Source organism: Phaethon aethereus (genome assembly GCF_964289735.1).
Source record: "Phaethon aethereus genome assembly, chromosome: 4".
Classification (NCBI taxonomy): domain Eukaryota; kingdom Metazoa; phylum Chordata; class Aves; order Phaethontiformes; family Phaethontidae; genus Phaethon; species Phaethon aethereus.
In genome coordinates this window covers 71,018,945-71,040,380 of record NC_138578.1, presented here as the reverse complement: position 1 = coordinate 71,040,380, position 21,436 = coordinate 71,018,945, and the positions used below count along the sequence as shown (strand labels likewise).

Here is a 21,436-nt window from a genome sequence, read left to right as displayed (position 1 = left end):
TTTAATTCTGAAAAAAAACATGATTCCTTTTCTAATGCTATTCTGTAAAAACTGTAAAAGAAATGAAGATGCAATTTTGCATTCACAAGGCAACTGCGACTCCTTGGTAAACAAGAATCTGTTTGAACCCAAGATCAAATGAAAATTTCTCTCCAGAGCTGTTTACACCTCTAAGAAGGCAAAATAAAATCATACTGCCATTAAATACATCTAGTCTGAAAAATATATCAAGCAGCTACCTGAAACCTGTAAAACAAAGTTTGTTTTCCTTGGGCAAGTAGAACAAGCTGCAAATCATTACAGCTTTTCTTTGAGAGAAGTTTAAACTGAAACTACTGAGTGTTTCTGGGTAAAAACAAATTTTTTGAGAAATTTGAGATTTCATCACCAAAACAAAACTAAGAAAAGTCATCCTGATGCTTTGAGGGATGTGGTTGTCATCTTCTGTGAACCACTGGGAGGGATTTACAGGTAGCAAAGACTTGTCAATAAGCCATTGAAGTTGGCACAAAAAGTCTTATAGCTGTAAAGTGCAGTAGGATTTTGATGTAAGAACGCTGTCATCTGGTTTTGACAAAAGTCTGCTGAAAGGTTGCCCTGTGCTAACCTTAGCAAGGGCTTCACCAGAAGCTCCAGGCACTGAACTAACTGTTATCCTGTGCAAAAACAAAAGCTTATTGCTCTGTGGCAGGTGTGGGAATGTTTGGTTGTTGCTTTGCTCCACAAGAATTTTAACACTGATTTGATGAAATTAGCTATTTACTTTCTGAAGGATTGAGCATGAATATGTCTTTACTGGCATAGGTTAATTGTACTTATCAGAAGAGCTCTTGTGACTGAGTGTCCCACGCTCCTCCTTGGGAGCATTAGATTAAAAAATAAAGTCGATTCTCTTGTCTTTATGCTTCTTTAAAACTAGTCCAAAATTGAACCATAAAAATTCATAATTGGAAAGTTTAGTGTGCTGCCTCTGAGATCTCCAGACAGGTTACTCTATTTCAGAGGCATACACAGATACTCTGAGGTGTCTGGAAAACAGAGTGCAATTGAAAAGCAAGTTTTTGCCTGCCATGGTTTGCTTGAGTGAATGTAGGAAGAGATGAGAGGGAAAAAATTGTTCTTTTAAATAAATAATGTCAATCTGATGGATACAAAGCAATATGAAAGTTCTGATCTTTTGATTAAGAATTTGATTTCAACTCCAATGAAAGCAAACAGAAAATTATCTAGCTTTGGGGTCTTTCTCATCTTTTTGCTTTGTGCCTGCTTTCCATATTACCTCTTTTCCACTGGAGAAGGAAGTGAAAGAATTACAAAATTAAAAGGTCTTCACTGATCTCTGCTGAAATTAAAAATTTCTCAGTATTGGTTCATGATGTTTTTGGTTTGCTACTATAGTTGTCTATTTGTGTCCATGCAGAGTGTGTGTGCATGTCTGATTGTTTTTTTGCTGAAATCAGAACATTTCAAGAAAACTTACTTTTCATTTTGCTTTTAGCTTTTCACAGGAGATTTCTGTTTTCAGACAGCCTAATAATGAGAAGAAGTAGAAAATATTTATATTTCCCAATATCATCAGGACCATAACCTATATGCTTTAGAGCTTACACACACTACAAATTTCTCTTTAAGACCACCTCACCAACACTGTGTTTTAGCCCTTCCTTATGATCCTTGTCATGTGGTGCAACAACAAGAGCACATGATCACACAGGTAAAAGACTTGTTCTTTGAAAACTTGACAAGAAAATGAGGCAATCACATGGACACTATCTCTGGCACATTGCAGACAGCAGGAATAGGCAGGGGAGAGGAGCACCCTTTTTCATGACAGGACGGGCTTTTAGATTGGATTAAGCTAATTGTGACACCGTATGATAACATACAAGGCTAGTTTTGTTAGAAGTCTAGTTTCAAGGGCAGTAGAATGAGATAGTCACCTTCATAGTGGAGTTACAGTACTTTTTAGTACGAGGTTTATGTATTTTACTTTTACAGAAATTGTTTTATATCGAAGTAGAGATCAAACTCTGATCCCTGTCCCATTAAAATATACTGATGCTAATACTTGTATTTTCTCCTCATGCATAAGTAAGTGATGACAGGGGTTAAAGGTAAAGACAAATTTAAAATTATCTGTTCAGCAAGTATTTTGACTTAGATGGCAATCCCAGGAAGGCAACCAATTGCCCTTCTGAAAGTAAGTAGGAATAACAATAAAGATCCTATGCCAGAAAGATTTAAGCTAATACAATCTAAAGTACAACTGCTATTATATAAAGGCAAAGTTACTTCTTTAAACAAATGAATTTTAAATTGTTTCTTACTAATAAACCAAAAAAAAGTCAAATAGAGCTGGCAGAGCTAGGCAGAAAATAAAAGGAACATAGAATGTGTTTTGTCATTACAAAAAGTCAGTTGGACAATCTACAAGGGATCTAGCCCATCAGCTAGCATGTCCTCATGGGCAGTGCAGTATAAAACATGAAAGAATGACTACCCGTTTAGCATCACCATTGACAATGTGAGCTGCAAAAATTAGCACAGAACATGATACGTTTTACGTGTCTTTTTTGGGGATAATGCAAGGTCTTCAGAAATCCCAATGCTGAGTAATAGTACAGGCAATAATCAAGGTGAAGCTCCCTTGACAAGTACCTAAGATTCAAAATAGCAGCAGCTGGGACAGCTTAAAAGGAAGAAGAGACAAAATACGATAGTAGCAATCATGAATGAAGGCTAATACTGCAAAAAGGCAATTCAATTTATAATAATTCCCACTCCAGGGTATCATCTAAACCAAAAGGCATAAAAAAGTTCAGAAAGAGGTAGAACTACAGCACAGTGTAGGCTCAAAGTGGGGTAGAGACTCAAGACTGTGACTAAGGACTGTGCAGAGCTGACCCCCCACCCCAGAGGGGAAGTACAGACAAGACATCCTTCTAATGCTACTTCCGTGCCCGTGGAGGTGGGGGGACAGTGGTCTGACCAGTCTGAAAATAGTGATGTGGTACCATAGACTGAGAGCAGGAACTTGAGTGCTGATGACGGGCCATCAGCCTAGGTGGTCTTGATTTGTGTGTGTCAGTTTAGTGTAATCCTTCAGCAGCATTATTTTAAAGCAGCCCTGTTCAACATCTCATTAGTCTTATATTATGATGACTGGTTAATCACCTATACATTAAGCTAAAAAGATAATTGGAGTTCAAATACAGAGACTTTAACTTTTAGGTTTAACAGAAAAATGAAACAAATTTGCACTGCTAAATCTACCAATATTTTTCAAGAAGCAGCAAATAGCCACAGATTGTTGTGAAAAGTGTGTAATGAGGGGGTTTTACATATCGGTGTATAACTCAGTACTATGAAAAATATCATCAGAAGTCAGATGTTCTTCAGGGTGGACTGAAATGTTGTACCTTTGCTACATAGCCATCATTGGTGTCCATCAATGGCCAGAGCCTGGGTAATCACACAAGCCTAAAGGCCAGAAAAGATTTGGTGGTAGTTGGAAACAATTACACATTAGTGCTGTAGAGATGTTCACTTCTTGTGCACAGGATCCATTGTGACTGACCACATGAAAGCACATGATTCTCCAGTTAGGTTGGCACTGAAATTACATGGCATGAAGAACTGAAATTATTAGGTTCTCTTTAGGTTTGGTGCATTGGATAAAAATGCAGCTGACTTAAGTCCATAACCCTGACCTCATTGCCACACCAAAGTCATTAGGATTTGGTTAGGCAGTGTCAAATCTTCAGGTTAGTTTACCATAATAGAAGGTCTTTGCAACTGATTTAGCTGCATCTACATTCTGTTAGGATATAGCATTCAGGTAACATGTTTTCTAGTAGAAAGGTTTCTTTTGCATAGATTAATTTGTTTTAGTGGAAAGAAAATGGAACTTCTTATATCATCTTAATCACTCATCCATGTACCCTATTATAAAGCAGTAATTTATAAAATTTTGTTATTATAAACTCACAAGTCAGCAATTTTATTTTTTTTTAAGATCAGTGAAAGTTTTAATTAAAGATACCTTTTTGTTGCTATAAAAAAATGTTTTGTTTTGTAACAGGACAGAGTTTTTTTTCAGAAAAGCTATTAACTTAGTGGCAACACTGGAAACATCAAAAGTCATCAAGGAACAACTGAATTGATATACTAGACCTTATCACAGCCAGTGAATAGCATGGAAGCCTTTGTGAGTATCCATGCTGTTCATAGCTCTTTCAAAGGGTAAACTTGACATTGAAAATAAGGTGAAAAGTTTCAGTACCTGCTCAAATGTAAAGTGTCTTAAAGACACTTTAAGGCACATCGTGAGTGATAAAACATAACTGCCCGTCATTGAGAAAAAAGGGTTTCGGATTGACGATGTTGCTTACTTATGAATGAGCTGACAAAAAGAATCTCTGAAATCTATTGCAAGGAGAAACAGGTTGACAGATATGTCCAACAGAAAAGATACTCCTAGAGAAAATGTATTGCTAAAATACAGAAAGTTTAAATGCCACTTTAACTGTAATAGACTTCCCTGTGAGATCAGGAAACACATAGTAGACTAGGAAGCCTCATTTTCAGCTACACAGTATGGGAATATTCACCTCCTTCAGAGTTACTGTGAGGATAAACTCATTAATAACTGAACTGGAAGGCTCTCTGAGGGAAGTTGCTATGGGAATAAAATGTCAAAATTCAGTGGACCAAACTGTTTTCTCCTACAGTAAAATTTACCAGAGTGATCCTCAGGTGAAGAAAAATTCTTTAGATGAAGCTGCCAACAAAATCCTCAGTGAGGCATCTGTCAATTTTACCCATGTGGAGGCCTCTATAATGCCAAACATGCCAAGGGGAAGCTGAAAAGCCTCTTTGCTTTAGGCTTCTTTTGGTGGTGGCTCTGAGACCACTGTTCTTACAGAGTAGGACTTCAGAAAACAAGTCTCAGTGCTATGTTAATGGGAGGTTAGGGAGCCATGCGAATAGGATTTTACCCAAACACCTAGACAAAGTATCAGTTGTTCTCCTTCTTTTCTTCTAAATTCATATCCCAAGAGATGAGGAGCCCATCTCCAAAATTGGAACTGGAAGAATTATTTCTTCTGTTCTTAACCACAACTACAAATGAAACACTGGGGGCAAGTAAGGACACTAAAGGGTCAGAAAGATTCACATTTCACTTGGGATTGCCTCCCACTTAGTGTTTTTAAATCTAACCAACCCTATGGGCTTCAAATCAATGATTCCAGTTCTAACTTGCAGCAGAAGTGTGCCTGAAGCGCAGAGCGGTAGGCTGGTTTTTCATTTGTCATTTTAAGATTAAAGCTCATCACTTTGATAGCACTGATGTTTCCCCAGGAAAAACCTTTCAAAAGAAACTGGCAAACCTGCATGTTATAAGTGTGGCTGTCCAGGCCTGGTTTATCTTTTGGGATTTGAAAATAGGATCAAAATCACAAGAATTTCAAGAATGTTTAAGGATCGTTTCAGATGTCCAGACATTTATGTCTCGTGGCTCTTCCTCATCGAGTCCTAAATATCAACTTAAAAAACAACCTGTATCTCTCAGGACTCTGAGGGCTCTAACTGTCCTTGCTGTCCATGACCAACATCCCTACTCCAGCACCACCACGCTGCCCATGGGGTGAGGAGCCCCATTGTAGTTCAGGCCTGGGTCAGGCCACCGTGAAATGAGCTGTGTGAGAAAGAGCCACAAGGAGCCTGGTTGGGACCTGCCATGGCTTTGCTGAGCTATGCTTCAGCTCAGTCCTCACCCGAGACGGACTGCAGGTACTACTGTGCCTGGCCGCGCACCTCAGCTACCCTCTGGATCTTGGCTGACCCACGTACTGTCGCTGATCTGCTCTGCTCACCTGGCGTGGGGCCAGGGCAGCTGCACCCTGCCCGCCCCTGCTGCACCGCAGCACTTCGAGCCACCCGCCGGGACGGGGTTTTACAGCTGTGGGATCCAACTGAAGGTTGCACAGCAGTACCTGAGGGTAGTATCGGGGCTGGAAGCAGGAAAGCCTGCCTCGCACTGTAGAAAAAGGCAGTTCTTCATTAAATTAGCAGCACATATAGCGAGTACATTTAAGTACTAGCGCTCCAGTACAGAAGAGGTAAAGGAAATCGCAAGTATTCCATTACCGCCTGGCCACAAAGAAGCACCTCAGAGTCCAGCAGAAGCTAGATGCCTCTTATATGAGCCAGATTTCCATCGACTGTTTAAATAAAAGAAATAACTTTCAAGAGGGCTGACCTCCTCCATTAACTCCATGCTTTAGCTGACCCATAGTTATCCATCCTCCACAATTAAATGACTTTCACTGTGTACTTCAGCATTCAAGTTGCACCTTACTCATAGGTCTCGTAAATTTTTAAAGCTGTTATACTTCTAAAAAAATAGGGTTGGGGGGTGGGGTTAGGTTTTAGGAATGGAACCTCAAATCCAAACCTCTGAGGTTCCAGAGGGACTGACCTGAATCTAGCTTTACAGTTCTGTTTTTCTGAGTTATCTGGAGACAAAAAGGGTCTGCTTTTTGATTCTAGCTAGGATTCTTACTGTTTCACTGTGTGAATCATTTAATTTCATAAGACTTGTTATTCTTTGTCGGCCATTTTGAAGTAAAGGCAGGCCTCCAGAAGGTTTTCTTACATGTTCAAGACCAAACTTCTGTTGATCCAACATGACCAACTTTTCCCAACTTCAGCTGAAACAATAGCCTGAGTTATTAGTTGACATTAAAACATTTTTCTATTTTGATACTTCATTTTTTGTGACTGTTTTCCTCCAGAGTGTGTAGAAACGGTAGAAAAAAGATCTGATAGTAACAGCTATATGTAATTCATAAAGAACGTGCAGAATTTCAGTGCAACTCAAATTTCTTCATCTCAGGATTTACAGATAGGTATCTGATGATGGAATCGGTACTTTTGGAACTGAGACTGGAAAAAATGGATTGACTGTTGTACGTACAATGGCTACCTAACTGCAGAAGGTTTTTTTCTGGGAGCTGATGACTTATTCTCTGATCATTGAACTACTTGCCTATGGGAAACCCTTCCAGTGATGAAGTAAAGATGGTTTCAGCCTGATAAAAGTATGTTTATTTACACACCACAAGCAATTACACCAAAACTGATAGGACCATGCATTGCTGAAAACAGTAAATATAAGTAAGGAAATCAGGGCCTTTGCCTTATCTATCCACTGTTAATATTAGGAGTGAAATATGAAAGATTTAAAGAAAAGCAAACATATGTACCCTCAAAAAACAAACCAAATCCACCTCATCTCCGTTCCTAGGCTTTCATGTCAGGTGGCACAGAGGTGAGTGAGGGGAGGAGGAGGACTTCAGACCAACCATAGTTCACAGATTATGGCTGGTGGTTGGCATTAACAGCAGAAGGTCAGTAGACTCTCTAAGCCACAATTTAACTTGTAAAGATTAACCTTATATCACCACACAACAGGAATAAATAAAAAGATTCATTTGATTACTTATTCTCTGATCATTGCATTACTTGCCTCTGGGAAATCCTTCCAGTGATGAAGTAAAGACAGTTTCAGCCTGATAAAAGTATGCTTATTTACAGGGTAGATGACAGGTATTAATGGAAAGAACACAACTTCTAATTTTAACAACAGAAGTTATTAGATGCAAAGCACAAACAAATAGTGAACCGCAGAGGATAAAATTGCTCAGCGTAGCAGGAGGTTTGTTAGTTTTAATGCTTGGAACATTCGGTGGTATTAAACGTGCTTATACCAATTCTGTAGAATCACTGAAATAGAATCTCAAATAAGTTTAATTATAGATGTTAGATGAAAATCACGAATATTGGTGACTCAGTTCTAGATCCCCTACCACATCCACTGGGTTTGTTTTGACGAGAGTAATGTACATATAAAAATATCTATGTATATAGAGAGAAAGAGAACTATTCTCTAAAAATACATGTGTATCTGTATTACATTTTCTTAAATAGGATAAAATGGTAAATCAGTAGATCAGAGCTTCCTCTGGCTATTTATGAAAATAATATCTAACTGCCTTGGTTTCTTCACAGTACAGAATGGAAAGCTTTCCAAATAGCAAAAAAATGTTTATTTCTCACCATCCAATCTATCCTTTCTTTTTTCTTTTATTTTTTTTCAGCTGGGGAGGGTGTTATCCTAATCAACAAATACAGGTGGAAAAAGGACTGGAAATCAGCTTCCCATCACTAAAGACTAGAAGAAACATATTGCATATGACAGTAGTTAGCAGTCTTTCCGGGGTGATCTGCTGGGCTGTATTTTTCTTTTCCACATTAGAATGTAGCACTGCAGGAGGTCCTCTGCAACATCCAGGGTATCCTGTCACTCAAAACATCAGGATGTCATTGATCCACATATGTCTGTGGATCAAAATATGTATCTGATCTACCCAGCAGAGGAAGGTTAGGAGGCTGAGAGCCAAGCCTGGAGTTACTCGTTAGTGTTTGTATGCCCAGGGAAGCATTCAAAATTCTCTGCATCTCACGAGAAACAGTGAGAAAACTGAATGCCACAAGCAGTATCTTTCCTCTGTGAGGGACAGCTACTACACTGAAAGGGTCGCTTTCTATCAAAGCATTTAAAATCTGTGCCTGTGCTCCCTCTGACACCTGTGAGACAGACTGATGGCTCCTGGCTTAGGAGAACCAAAGGTCTGAAGTCATGGCAGCACTCAGTGTAAGTACTTGAAACTACTGAAAATACGGTATCTCTTCACTGCCACATATTACTTAATCTTTTCTGAACAGCAAACATAACCTCTCCTCACTCTCAGAAAAGCCTTGTGAAAAACCATTCAGAGGGAAGATGTTATCCTAGCGACAGCTAGAACTTGCCAAGCCACCGGACGAGCTCCACTTGCACATCCTGCCTCCCGCAGCCAATGGTTACAACTGCCCAGGCAGCCATTCTCTAGCTGCTCTCTCCTCCCGTTCATCAGTAGAGAGCTTCTTAACTCCAAACGAGCAAGGATTGCCCTGCTGAAAGTTTGGATCACCAGGAAAAGTTCTCTACTCTATGACTCTTTTCCAGCAAAATCTCACAGAACTTAGTGGTGACATTTTTGTTTAGCAGAAGATCAATAAAACCTGCAAGAAATTCTTTCAACGCTGAAATTTTTGTGGAGAATTTCACACTAAAACTGTATTTCTCTTTCTAAGGCATTTTTATCTGCTATTATTATTTGCATCACAAAACAATCAGGTTTAACACTTTAGCTTAAAAATGTAAGCAAAAGAGCTCAAAGACATTTCACTGGGATGGAAAAGTAAGAAATAATGGCATAATTGGCATACTGTTGCTGAAAAATCACATGCCAAGGCTGGGCAGAGAGGAATCTCGTGGAGCTGCAAAAGACTTCTGGCTAGTCTGTTCCTCCTGTTATATACAAACCAATCTCAGTAAAGGCTAACTTTGTTTTACAGCAATGCCCTGCACATAAGAGTGTGTAGTTTTCATAGGATAAAACAGTCAAATGTGAAGCTGGACTTAAAATAATAACTTTTTCCTACTTCTCAGAAAGAATTGTTTGATTAGCTTTTGTTCTTTGACTTCAAGCTCTGTGTAGCAGATCACAGTGCCTAAGATGTGGTATTGCTCCAGAAAAGTTTTCAGGCTTTACAGCTTGGACAAAGATTTGTCTAAACCTAACCCCAAAAGGCATAAAATAACCTTCACAACATAATGTGAAAACAATCCAGTGGGAAGCAGAGGATAGTTTCAGAAAGGTGTGAAGGACACTCAGGCTAATGGTGATTTTGTGATTGTATTGCATCTCTCTTTTAACAGGGTGGCTAAGAACAGTTTTCATTGCTCAGCAAGGGAGGCAGAACAATATCAAAAGGAAATAATAATTCCTTGGAAGGATTAACTCAGTTTGCATTTCTAGATCTTAAATAAGGAACAGCAGGTGTTCCCTTATCACTGAAAAAGTAGGAAAAAGACGGAAAATGTTTTTTGTCTGTTGCAATATGCTGCCTCATATATTTTATCTTACTTAATACAACAGTCGTTCTTACACAGAACAGTGTTAGCAATGCAATGACAAAGCCAGTGTTCTACTTCATTCACTACCAAATCAAGCTAAAAACAACAGGGCAGAAAAGTACATCAGCTGTAGAACTTATCTAGAAGTTTCCAAACTTCAAAGAACTAGAATTAATTTTTTTTTTTTTAAGGAAAGAAATAGAGAAAATGAGAGAGAATGTGGAAATAGACACATAAATACAGACTTTTCTATTATATGATATTATGAAGAAAATATGAGGATATAAAATTTGGGAAATTAATTTCAGATTCATCAGCTATGTTTAGTTATCATTAAAGTCTTAGAAACCTGTACAATAGGCTGCCACCAACTCTAGTAATGCTTTCTAAGAAGGGCTCCTTCAACTTAAAAGAAAAATGTCTTTGTCTTAATTATGGAAAGAATGAAAGTAACTTATGTGTCTATATAGCACTTAATAAGCACGTCAGAAAATAGAACACAACATTTCTAAGAATAAAAGCATTATAGAGTTTGATACTCTTGTGTCAAGACCAGTGGCAGAGATCATAGAAAAGGTGTGTAGCAGAAAAACCGATTATAGATAGAATCTTCCATTAGTTATACCAGAAACTAATCACATGCAAAACTGAAAAAAGAACCATGAAGGACTGAATACAAGTGAAGTAAACTGGAATCATAGAATCACAGAATCATTCAGGTTGGAAAAGACCTTTAAGATCTTTGAGTCTAACTGCAAACCTACCACTGCCAAGTCCACCACTAAACCATGTCCCTAAGGGACAAGTCTCCAGTAAGCTTTCCTTGGTTGCATACTGCTAGATTTCCTGACAGCCAAAAAATTTCTGGCAAATACAGAAAGTTGACAGCCTCTAGAACTGAAGCAGTGATTTAAGAAGAGACATCAGATTTTTACAAATATTTTTTATGCAGTTCAATTTTCCAGCTTTTAAAAAAAAACTGTCCAATTGCCTCACAAATCCTAGCCTGTCCATCCAGATTGTTTCAATTACTTATGAAAATACACAAGTTGGTAAGAGTTATTATGGAAATTAAGGAAGCTAAAGATGAGGTCAAACTGATCAGGTGAGAGGCAATTACATTGAAAACAAGTCTTCTGGTTATTGGGATGAAAAACAACTTATTTGGGAACAAGAGGAAGAAAGCCCTTGTTTCTGTGATACAAAAGTATACCCCTACTCTTAGAGTCCCTTGTTGCTGCACACTTCAGGTGAATGCTGACTGCCTAAGGGAATAAGCCAATATATAACACTAAGATTTTCCTGACGACAACCTGAAAACTGGTCACATGCTGCACTTTCATTATATTTGTCAGATTCTGCTAAGTGAGAAATCTGAAAGGGAAAGCCTGGTAGCACTCACTGGTGAAGTAACAGATGCCTTCATTCTTTCCTCTTTCCCCCAGAAATATGTGTTTTATAAAGGCATAGTACTTGTATCCATCAAAAAAAACCCAACAATTTTGCATAGAGGAAGTACAATAAAAGCCCATCTACTAAATTAGACAAAGAATAAGATCTTGAAGTGTACATTATAATGTTGTACTTTATACACAGGATGTATCATTTATACAGTATAATGTTAATTTCTAAGAGTTTAAAATTAAGTCGAAGGATGTTCCATGTAATACTGTATTAAAAGAATCAGTTCTAGGTCTTGATAAACATATTAACACTCAACCTCTTCTCATGCTGAGGCATCTCAGGCCCCATCAGTGCTCATCTGCAGATACTGATAAAGGAAGTAGTTTCCTGGGATCAAATGCAGACAAATAAAAGCCAGCAATATTCTTCAAAACAGTTAATGTATTAGAGACTGAACCCCAGACAGTAAACCAGCTTTGTTCTTCTTTAACCAAAGGAGAAAAAAATCAAAACATTTGACTGTTCTGTTTCTGGAAACACCCTGTATTTGTTATTCATGCCAAATCGTGACTGAGTCCAAGGAAACTCAGAATATGATTTAGTTAAGAAAAAAATGTTTGTTGCTAACACAAGTTTTTGATCTTTGCAGAATAATCTTCTACTTTTTCCTGTTGCAGGGAAGCTTACGTATACACACATATACAGCGCTCACAAGTACAACATCAAATACAGCAACAGCTCAACATAGGCTTACACTAGGCAGTAAGTAATGTAGTTGAAGGTAATCAGTTTAACTAGTTCATGAAAATAAGCAGAACTGTGCTCCAGAGAGATCAGGTCCCCTGATGTGCAAACTGCTTACTACTGCTGCTCTTCCCTCCTCCAGAAAGTGCTTGCCTCCCCTGCTAAGTTTGGTGGACAAGTCCCCCACTTTTTGTTTCTTCCCGTCACATGTTTTACCATGATAGGATACTGTGGAGCGCCACTGCCAGGCTGAATTGGAAGTTGTACTTTTCCTTTGAATATCCTCTTAGAAATTTTTGGTTTGTATTGATTGATCTCGGTAGCAACCTTTTCTCTTCCACACCTTTCCTAGCATCACAGCATTATCTCACTCCAGCTAAGTCAAAATACTGTGAAACCTCCAAAATTAATTTGACAATCTTTTCCTCTTTTCCACCTTTCAGTGCTTGGTCCCAGGTGTCACTGCCCACTAGGTTTAGCATCAGGAAGGTTTCTGCTTCTGCTTTCCCAGCCTTGCTGTTTAATGAGGAAGATAGAAAAAAGTAAGAAAGAGTCTTGTGCTTGGCCAGCAAAAACCCTGACTCCTTCGTTTTTATGCCCACATTCAGAAAAGACTGCACAACTACAGCCATGGCAGGATAGGACCTACTTTCTTTGAGTGTCTATGAACAAGATCGTAATTCCTTACTATCTTTTCTTCCAAAGATTTTTTTCAGTCATTTTCTAATGCAGTCAGGTGCAACATTTCATTCCGGGCTGAACTTCCTCCGTTCACTGGACAGCATGTTACCCAAGGTTCACAAAAAAATGCCTTCCCAAATCACTGCTGGCTTTGTAACCCACATCCACACATCCACATCAAGGAATTCTTTCAATTTCATGAGAGATGTTACCAATGACCCAGTGGATGTCACATGGCAGCCTGATGGGAGGAGATAGACCTGTTCCCCCTTGTACTATGGGAAGGTGTCACAGGGGAGTGAGTGCAACCAGCCTCATGGTCTCCCTACAGAAGCGAAAGACAAATCTTTTGAACTCTACTAGAAGTGAAGCCAATATTGAGGAGTAGAGTTGGTTTAATATCTCCGTACATTTAAACACTATTTGCCCATGGGAAAACCAAGCATTTACTTTTCAGTGTGCTGCTGCTTCCAGCATTCAGCTTCTCCAGTCCTGAAGAACCCAGCTCTCTGAAAGCCTACTCTTTTAGCACAGAACACCACAGCAGCACAGCTGAAGGAGCAGAGCCTTACCTTTTCACTGCAAGAAACATCTGTGGTCAGGGATGGGAGACAATTTATGAATTTGTAAAGCAGTGACTGCAAAAGCAATGGTACTGAGATTTGAACAATAATCTTGTTTTCTCACAGTTTATTTCACATTCAGAGTTTTCTCTGATCTTGGATAGGAGTCTCTAAGCTTATCTTGCTTGATGCTTGGTTAGATTTGACTTATTTATACTTAGTTACCCAAAAAGCCTATCTTGACATCCAGGCACACTACATAACACACAACATGAGTAAAATGTCACCTCTCCTGAGCACTTACACTTCCTAGATAACAAGCCACCAAGAAATTCCTTAACGCTCTTATAGGTAGGTGTCATGCTAACTGCTGGTGTAAATTCTGAAAGGTTACTAAAACAGCAGCAAAGACTTACATGATGCCTTTGTTTAAGATAGAGGTCCTAACAAGGATGTTTCCAACAAAGCAGGAAATGAAATCTTGGAATTGTAGAAAATTAGGAAGGATCTTGAAAATTCATCTGGTCCATCTCTAAGCCATTGCTGACAGAGATTTTTTTGAATCTGGATGATGGTAAGGTAAAATAAAATTGGTAAATACTTTAGCTGTCCCTTGAAAGAGTGTTGGTTCCAATCCTGACAGTGTGAGGTAAATCATATATCTCACCACATTTTTAGGACCGTCAATTGGGGAACAGAGGTACAGCTGATTTTAGGGAACAAGAAGCTAAGATGGAAGTGCCAGGTTCATTGTGCTTTTCTTCAGAGCTCCCTGTAGAAAACAGAAATCCGTGACCTAGTATTAAACTTCCCCTATAATTATCATTTAGTCTCTGAAGAAGACCGCATTATTTGTATGTATTGTACAAAAGATTTAAGAAGACTGAGTCAGGAAGATAATGGCTGATGGTGGTTGCAATGCCATGATATTTCTTCTGAACCTCCTTTGCTACAGACAGTGCAAACTCTTGACAACAGTTTGGTACTTGGTACCTCTATGACTGCCTGGAATTATCATATTGTTCTTCTGTGCTCTCCTTTCTGTCTATATTCTCCTATTGTCTCATATCATGCTGTAAGCTCAACACTGATCATTATTTTGTTCTATGTTTGTACAGACAGTAGTTGTTATGGTTTCTGCAATGTATTGCGCTACACATAATGACATGTCTAGAGTTCAGTAAATGGAAAACAAAATTGTATATAATTCAACATGGTCATAAGACAAAAAATAAAAATCCAATGGTCTCAATCTTATTTATCCAAAACCTTGATATCCAGCATAAAATAATGCCTTCAACAACTGTGTTTTATCCAATTTTTTGACACAGATGCCTTAGAGCATTTTTAAGTCACAATGTGGTATTCCTACACAATCCAGTTGGGAATTGGAATATTTGTATTTGCGAAGGAAAAAGTAAAATGCTACATAACCCACCATAGAAATTGCATGAACAAACCAAAAACCCAGCAGAAATATGAATCCCACCCTATATTTGTTAGATTCACTAGCAAAAGGTATTTAGATTCTAAACCCTTTATTTAACTGTTCCGTAGGACTATATTTTATGAAACAATGAGTTTGAAAAGAGTATCTTATTAGCCTCACAATGTGAGCTCTTTGCAGTTGTTACATGACTGCCTCAGACGTTAACCAGGACCGCTTTGCGGCGGCGGGCTGATGTGTACTATCATGTCACCGAGAATAAGTGGACGCTGCATACTCTATTTTGAATTTGACTCATTTTGACATTTAACCATTGCTTTAAATTGGTTCCAAGTGAAACCCTTGTGTGTCATTTTTCCCTATGTCACTTTTAAAGATCTTCAGCTTCCACTGCACTTTATATAAACTCAGCCATTTAGCTGAATTTAGCCACCAGAATCCATATTAATTGCAAGAATTTTAGTTAGGATCTGTATCTAGTTTTTATGCTGTTAGTAAAAGATGGTCTGAAAAGCAGCTGGTCATTTAATAATGACTTTTTCTGCAACTCTCCAACAACTTAAAATTCTTCGTTTAAGCCTCAGCTTAAATGACAAGAGGTAGAAGGGAGGTAGAAACTAGTTTAAATTACAACTTAGAATTTAAAGTTTCACTCCAGAGGATGGATGCTGTATTCTCTAGTACATAAGATTTTCCTTGAGCTCTGTAGCTATGACACTACAGCAGAATGAAGCCTTATAACTCAGGCAAAGCAGTGGGACACCATCACTTGCTTGAAAGTAAGTAGATCCATAAGCACTACAGTGATTCAGGGACTGACCATATAGAAATATATCAAGGCATGTTGCTATGCCTCATTTCCCTCACACAAGACTACAGTACTGAGGCACAGCACATCACACTGACCTCCGCAAATGAGTGTTCAAGCTCTGCACCTTCAAGATGCTCAGTGAAAGTTTCTTTGGAAATACATATTTTCTTTAAATGTAAAGTCACATACTATGAAAATAAAAACAAGCTCTTAAAAAGGTCAGTGCACTTCTTTCTAAAAGTAACTGTAGCAAAACTGACTTTTTAAGCTTCAAATAATCAAATACAACTGCCATATCATTCCACAGGACCAACTTCTAGCCTCTAACACTTTTGTTTCTTATCCTTTCCTCTGTATCTTCCACCACAATATAGGCAAATATGTTGTTGTTATTATTGATAGTAGTAATATCTCTCCTGAGTCAACGCTTTTCTAAATTACTCTTTTCTACTATCTCACTTTCACTTGTTAAATACAATTGAAGTTTCAACAGATCACAGTCAAGCAAATCCAGCATGAAAGATACTCTTTACAGTCACCAACCAGGCTATTGCTAACATGTTTGTTAGTTATAATAATTACTGGGAATTTGCAAATAACATTTACCAATGGTGAATATTCCTCTCACCCTTCTATTGCCATTCTTGTGTACTTGTTGTTTCTGAAGAGCTGAACATGAGGAAAGATGTATTCCTTTGCTCTCCTGATATAAGTACCGGATACACATATTCAGGAGAGGATAGTTGTTATGAGAATAGGAAATATTCAATGTAGAGTCAAGGTTTTTTGCTTCATCAATATTAACTAAAATGAAACTATTTTCTCTTTACCTGAGTGCTGAATTGACTACACAATTAGTGCAGCATCTAGCTTAAAAACACTTTCTAAATGTCTGATTTCATCTTTCTCACTTTCAGTGAAGTGGTATATAAGTATAAGGAAATCTGAACAAGGTGAGGATTACCTGGCAAAATGCAAGCTGGGTCACACAGGAAAAAATATTATTTTGAAATATGAATTAGGAGACTGACAGGGGTTAACAGCAAAGAAGATGAAGTCTGGAAATGATCCAGCTGAATATTTACACAAAATATTCAATGGACTTGATAACTGGCATGGGGTTGATAAGAGTGGTGGATAACAGAAACCATTGATAAAGTAATGGAGAATCAGAGCATCACAAGGAAATAAATGGGTGATCATCTCTGAAAATATGAATAGAAATGGACTGAAATTCAAACATGCAAAATGCAAGGTCTTCTGCATAGGAACACCAAAAATTTCTGCTGTAGATTGGAGCTCATCAGTGGAAATTACTGAACGGGACACTGATGGGCTAACTGATCACAGGATGACTGAACTATCCATGGGATATGTCCATGAAGAGGGCATATGTTGTTATAGGCTGTACCAGGAAGGTTATTTCAGTAGAGATCAGGAAGTATTGTTTCCAGCACAAGGTCCTGGTGAAAACTCACCTGCAATCCTGTGTATAATTTGGGTTATCTGTGTGCGACCAAGACAAGTTCAAATGCATGCAGGTGGGGGGCACAGGGGATGAAAAAACAGTGGAATTAAGAGAAAAGTAGAAGAGGTTTTCTTCCAAAACAAAGAGTGAGAGGGGACATTTTTGCTGTCTATCAATGCATTGGGGTAATCATGGAGGGTGCAGAGCTGTTTAACAAAAAATTTGAAATAAACATAAATCTTTTAAATAGGCTACGAATCATTTAATCAGGAAAGCAGATGTTTCTAGCCATTCAAAGAGTGAAGTTCTGGAAGATCCTTCTAACAAAAATAGAACATGGAGAACAAATATAGCTAGTTTAAAAATGGTATGTATTATGGCCTTTAAAAGGATCAGTGTATGCTAATGATGTATTATGCTGTCTATGGTAACTGGGAATTTACAGCATGCACTCCAGGCTTCTGGCTGGATCATTTTTTATTATCCTAAGCATGGTGGGGAGTCTAGCTACAACTTAGAGTTCTTAGATCTACTCAGTGGATCAACACCTATTTTCATTAGACAGAAATCATGAGTTGTAACTCTAGAGCAGATGGTCTATAGGCTCGTCAGGCAGTATCTGGGCACTGTCCACGTACTATTTCCATATATTTCTTTGCTAAGTGATACACTAAATAAGCAACTTTTTCTATGATTTGCAAAGTGACAATAAATGGTTTTAAACCTCTTCTTCCCAAAATTCATGCTTTATTCTACATCCATCATTAACACATGCAAACAAAAAATGACAACACTTTTTTGTGCTCATATTTCTCATTTTAAGAGGCAGCTGTGACATTACACACAGTACACTAAATAACTTAGTTTCTACTAAGCCTACATATTCATACACAACTCATTTATTCCAATTCTCTTTGAATTGATAAGCATTGTCATTCCTGAGCAAAATTATACCATCTCAAGAAACAAAACTACTTTCTCTTGCTATACTTTCTCTTTTGCCTTTTTTTTTTTAATTTCATATTAAGCTCAATATTGTGGAAAACAGTGACTCTTGTAGCTACTGGTGGGAATATGAAATACAGCTTGATTTTTGATTAAACCTTGTAAGATACTTTTCCAAAGAGGAGATATTTTCCTACATTATTTAGGTACCTGGGAAAATTCCATCCTGAATAATAATTTGTAAATAGTATAGGAAATAGGTTATTGTTTCAAAAGCAATGAATTCTTCTGAACTAGATGGTTGTGCTAAGCATAATATCTTAAGAGGAAAAACAGACATGATGTCAGAAACATTGATAACGGGGGAAAAAAACCCAGAAAAAAACAAAACAAAACCAAACCAGGGAAAGAATAAATAATGACCTAATAGAAATCCATAAATACTTTATGTGCCTTTTTTTTATTAGGTATTAATAATGGCTGCATTACAGAAATGTTTTCCTAAGTGGCGTGAAGTCTTCTCTGCAGTAATTTACTACTGAACTTTGTTTGTTTTGTTCAAAAACTGACCACAGCCTTGTCCCATGGGGAAAAAAAAATGGTAATAATTCATGGAAACTGCTAACTCAAGAGAGCCCAATCAAAAGTCTTACAAAGGCAAAGGCAACTTTAGGGTGTCTAGACAAGATTAATACCATGCTTTCACTCTTGGTTATTTCTTTGTGAGTTACCTCAAGGTTTACAAGACAAATTGCACATGACTGAGATTTTACCTGGGGGGCAGGTGTGGGGGACAGCATAACACATCATTATCATACACTGATCCTTTTAAATGCCATGATAGATATCATTTTAAAACTAGCTATATTTGTTCTCCACGTTCTATTTTTGTTAGAAGGATCTTCCAGAACGTCACTCTTTGAATGGCTAGAGTGGAGGGGGTCTTTCTCTCTCACTTGTTTACATAGCATGACCTAAGGTAAATGACTGTAATTTTATGTCAGTACAAGAAAATCACAACTATTGAACCACAATACGTAAACAGTAAATAATCTGTCCCATTTTCCACACAAACAATGGAGTCCTGTAAACCAAATTTCATCAAACACCTCTTCAAGCTTTGTCAAGGAATAGGGAATGATAATTGGGTCTTAAATGTGAGTAAATCTGTATACACCCTTTTAAGCGCTTTACATGCATTTAATCTATTTCCTCCCTACTAGCAAAACCATATGAATATCTCCATATGTCCTGAACATACATGGAGATATGTATGGGAAGAGCATTCATGTTTTTGATTTGCAGCCAGAAAGGAGTCTCAGAAAGCCAAAACAATGTGATAGTCTATTGAGACACAGTCACCTCCTAATAAAATACATTGGGAACTATTGGGAAAGGAATATACTCAAAATTAAGCATGAATCATCCAGATAGGCAACAACATCTACCCCATAAGTAAGATTAAAAACACTTCTAGTGATAAAATACAAATATCTGCTTCCTAAGAGTGCCGTGTTCTCTTTGCTTCAAAAGCCAAAATGATTGTAATTGAAATGCAGTCACATAATTCCAGCTAAATATGGTCTACATATGAAAATAACATGGAAATGCATAAATAGTGAATAAATACCATGTTTTATGCAAACTTTTCCATTGCCTTCCAAAACCTTTACAAGATACATTTTCTTATGACGTATTATCTAGTCAGGGAGAAAAATCTGAGAGTACTAGGACAAGCTAAAAAAAAAAGTTTCAGAAAGTAAAGGCGATGGAAGAAATATACTGACAGAGACATCGCCATTCAAAACGGGCAGGTGGGCAAAGAGGCAACTATCAGTGAAAATAAAAAAGGGGGCATCCGTCTCCACAGCGATGCCCGTTCATACAAACGCGTGTACGAAGTTACCCGCCATGTGCTTAAAGCCCAAGCCAGGGTGTGCTCGACTTCGTATGAGCTCGGCTAAACGCAAAAACCCACGCAATTCCTACGAACGGCTAAACAAAGGTGGGCTTCTCCCCTCCTCCTTCCCCGGGCAGCTCACCCCGCCAGCAGGCAGCCCGCGGAGGATCGATGCCAAACCGCTGCCCGGCGGGCGCAGGGGGGCAGGCACCCGCCCGGGGCCGCCCGCGGCCCCGCAGCACCGCGGACAGCTCCGCACTCACCCTCCTCGTTCTCGTCGAAGACGGGCGCCCTGTGGGAGTGGCTGCCCCCCATGTTCGTCCGCGGCCGGCTCCGCATCCCCCGCCGCCAGCACCCCGCGGGGCGCCGCCGGCAGGCACCCCGGCGCCGGGGCAGCTGCCTGCCCGCTGCCGCCGCCGCTCCCCGGCCCCGGCCCGGCCACGGGGGGCTCCGCAGGGCTAGCAGTCACCCTGCGACATGAAAGCGATCCGTCTGCCCCTGGCAGAGATCGCTGCTGGCTGGCGCGCACGGACTTGGCCCGTCTCTCATCGCGGAGGGGCAGGGGAGGGAGGGACGGAGTAAGGGGAGGAGGGAGGGAGGGAGGGAGGAGGCGGAGGTCCTGCTGCTGGTGGCTTTTGGTAAGCGGTAAAAGCTGGATCTACCTGGATCCTCGCGGATCCTCCCTTCGCTTTCCCGCTTCCCAGACCTCCGCTGGGGAGCGCGGAGCCCCCGCTCCTGCCCCGGCAGCGGGGCCGGCACCCGCGCCCTACGCTCTCTGTTGCGGGGGGGGATGGAGCTGCTCCTGCCGCCCGGAGGAGCTGACTAACCCCTGGCGCAGCTGGCCAGCACCGGCACCGGGCAGCTGAGGGCTCCCGGGACCCGAGGCGGGTGAGAGGCTGGGAGGGGTAAGGGCTGCCTTGGGTGAAGGTGATATTTTTTGTTGTTTTTTTGGCCTCCCGGCAGCGCGGAGAGCCGCGACCGGTTGACCGAAATTCACTGAGTTTCCAAAGGGGAAAAGGCAGGAGAGAGCCGGGTTCCCTCCCCTTCCCCCGCGGCCCCGGGGCGCGGGAGGCGAGCCCGGCGGCGCGGCGCGGCGCGCCCGGCCCGGCACCATACCGCCACCTGCCGGCGGGACGGGGATGTCCCCCGCCCCGGCCCCGGCGGCACAAGGCGGGAGCTTTGTCTTTCTGGGGTGCAGTAAATACACACACACACACACACATTTACATAGATATACACATATCTGTCTCAACGTTAATATCTTGAACTGACTCCACTGTAAACGTGCGTTAGGGAAAACCACCAGAAACGTTAAGATATGACATGATCATCTGCTAAGTAGCGAGTAGTGAGGTCTTTCTAGAGTTGCTATTGATAGATAGCATATTGATATCGATAGATATTGATTGTACATAGAAATAGCTGTCCCACTCCCTTCCAAAAATG

At 39.7% G+C, this 21,436-nt stretch overlaps 1 protein-coding gene across 2 annotated transcripts in view; it reads right to left on the bottom strand.

The window, feature by feature from the left end:
• The window catches only part of STK32B (serine/threonine kinase 32B), a gene marked incomplete at its 3' end in the record, with an annotated part of 181,610 nt that extends 160,907 nt beyond the window's left edge, over positions 1-20,703 (bottom strand). For both annotated transcript variants that reach the window (XM_081999696.1, XM_081999697.1), the window contains exon 1: positions 20,254-20,703. In XM_081999696.1, coding sequence (XP_081855822.1) covers positions 20,254-20,329 — 76 coding nt within the window. In that variant the 5' untranslated portion in view covers positions 20,330-20,703. The remainder of the gene's footprint in view (positions 1-20,253) is intronic.
• Positions 20,704-21,436: the final 733 nt, after the last annotated feature.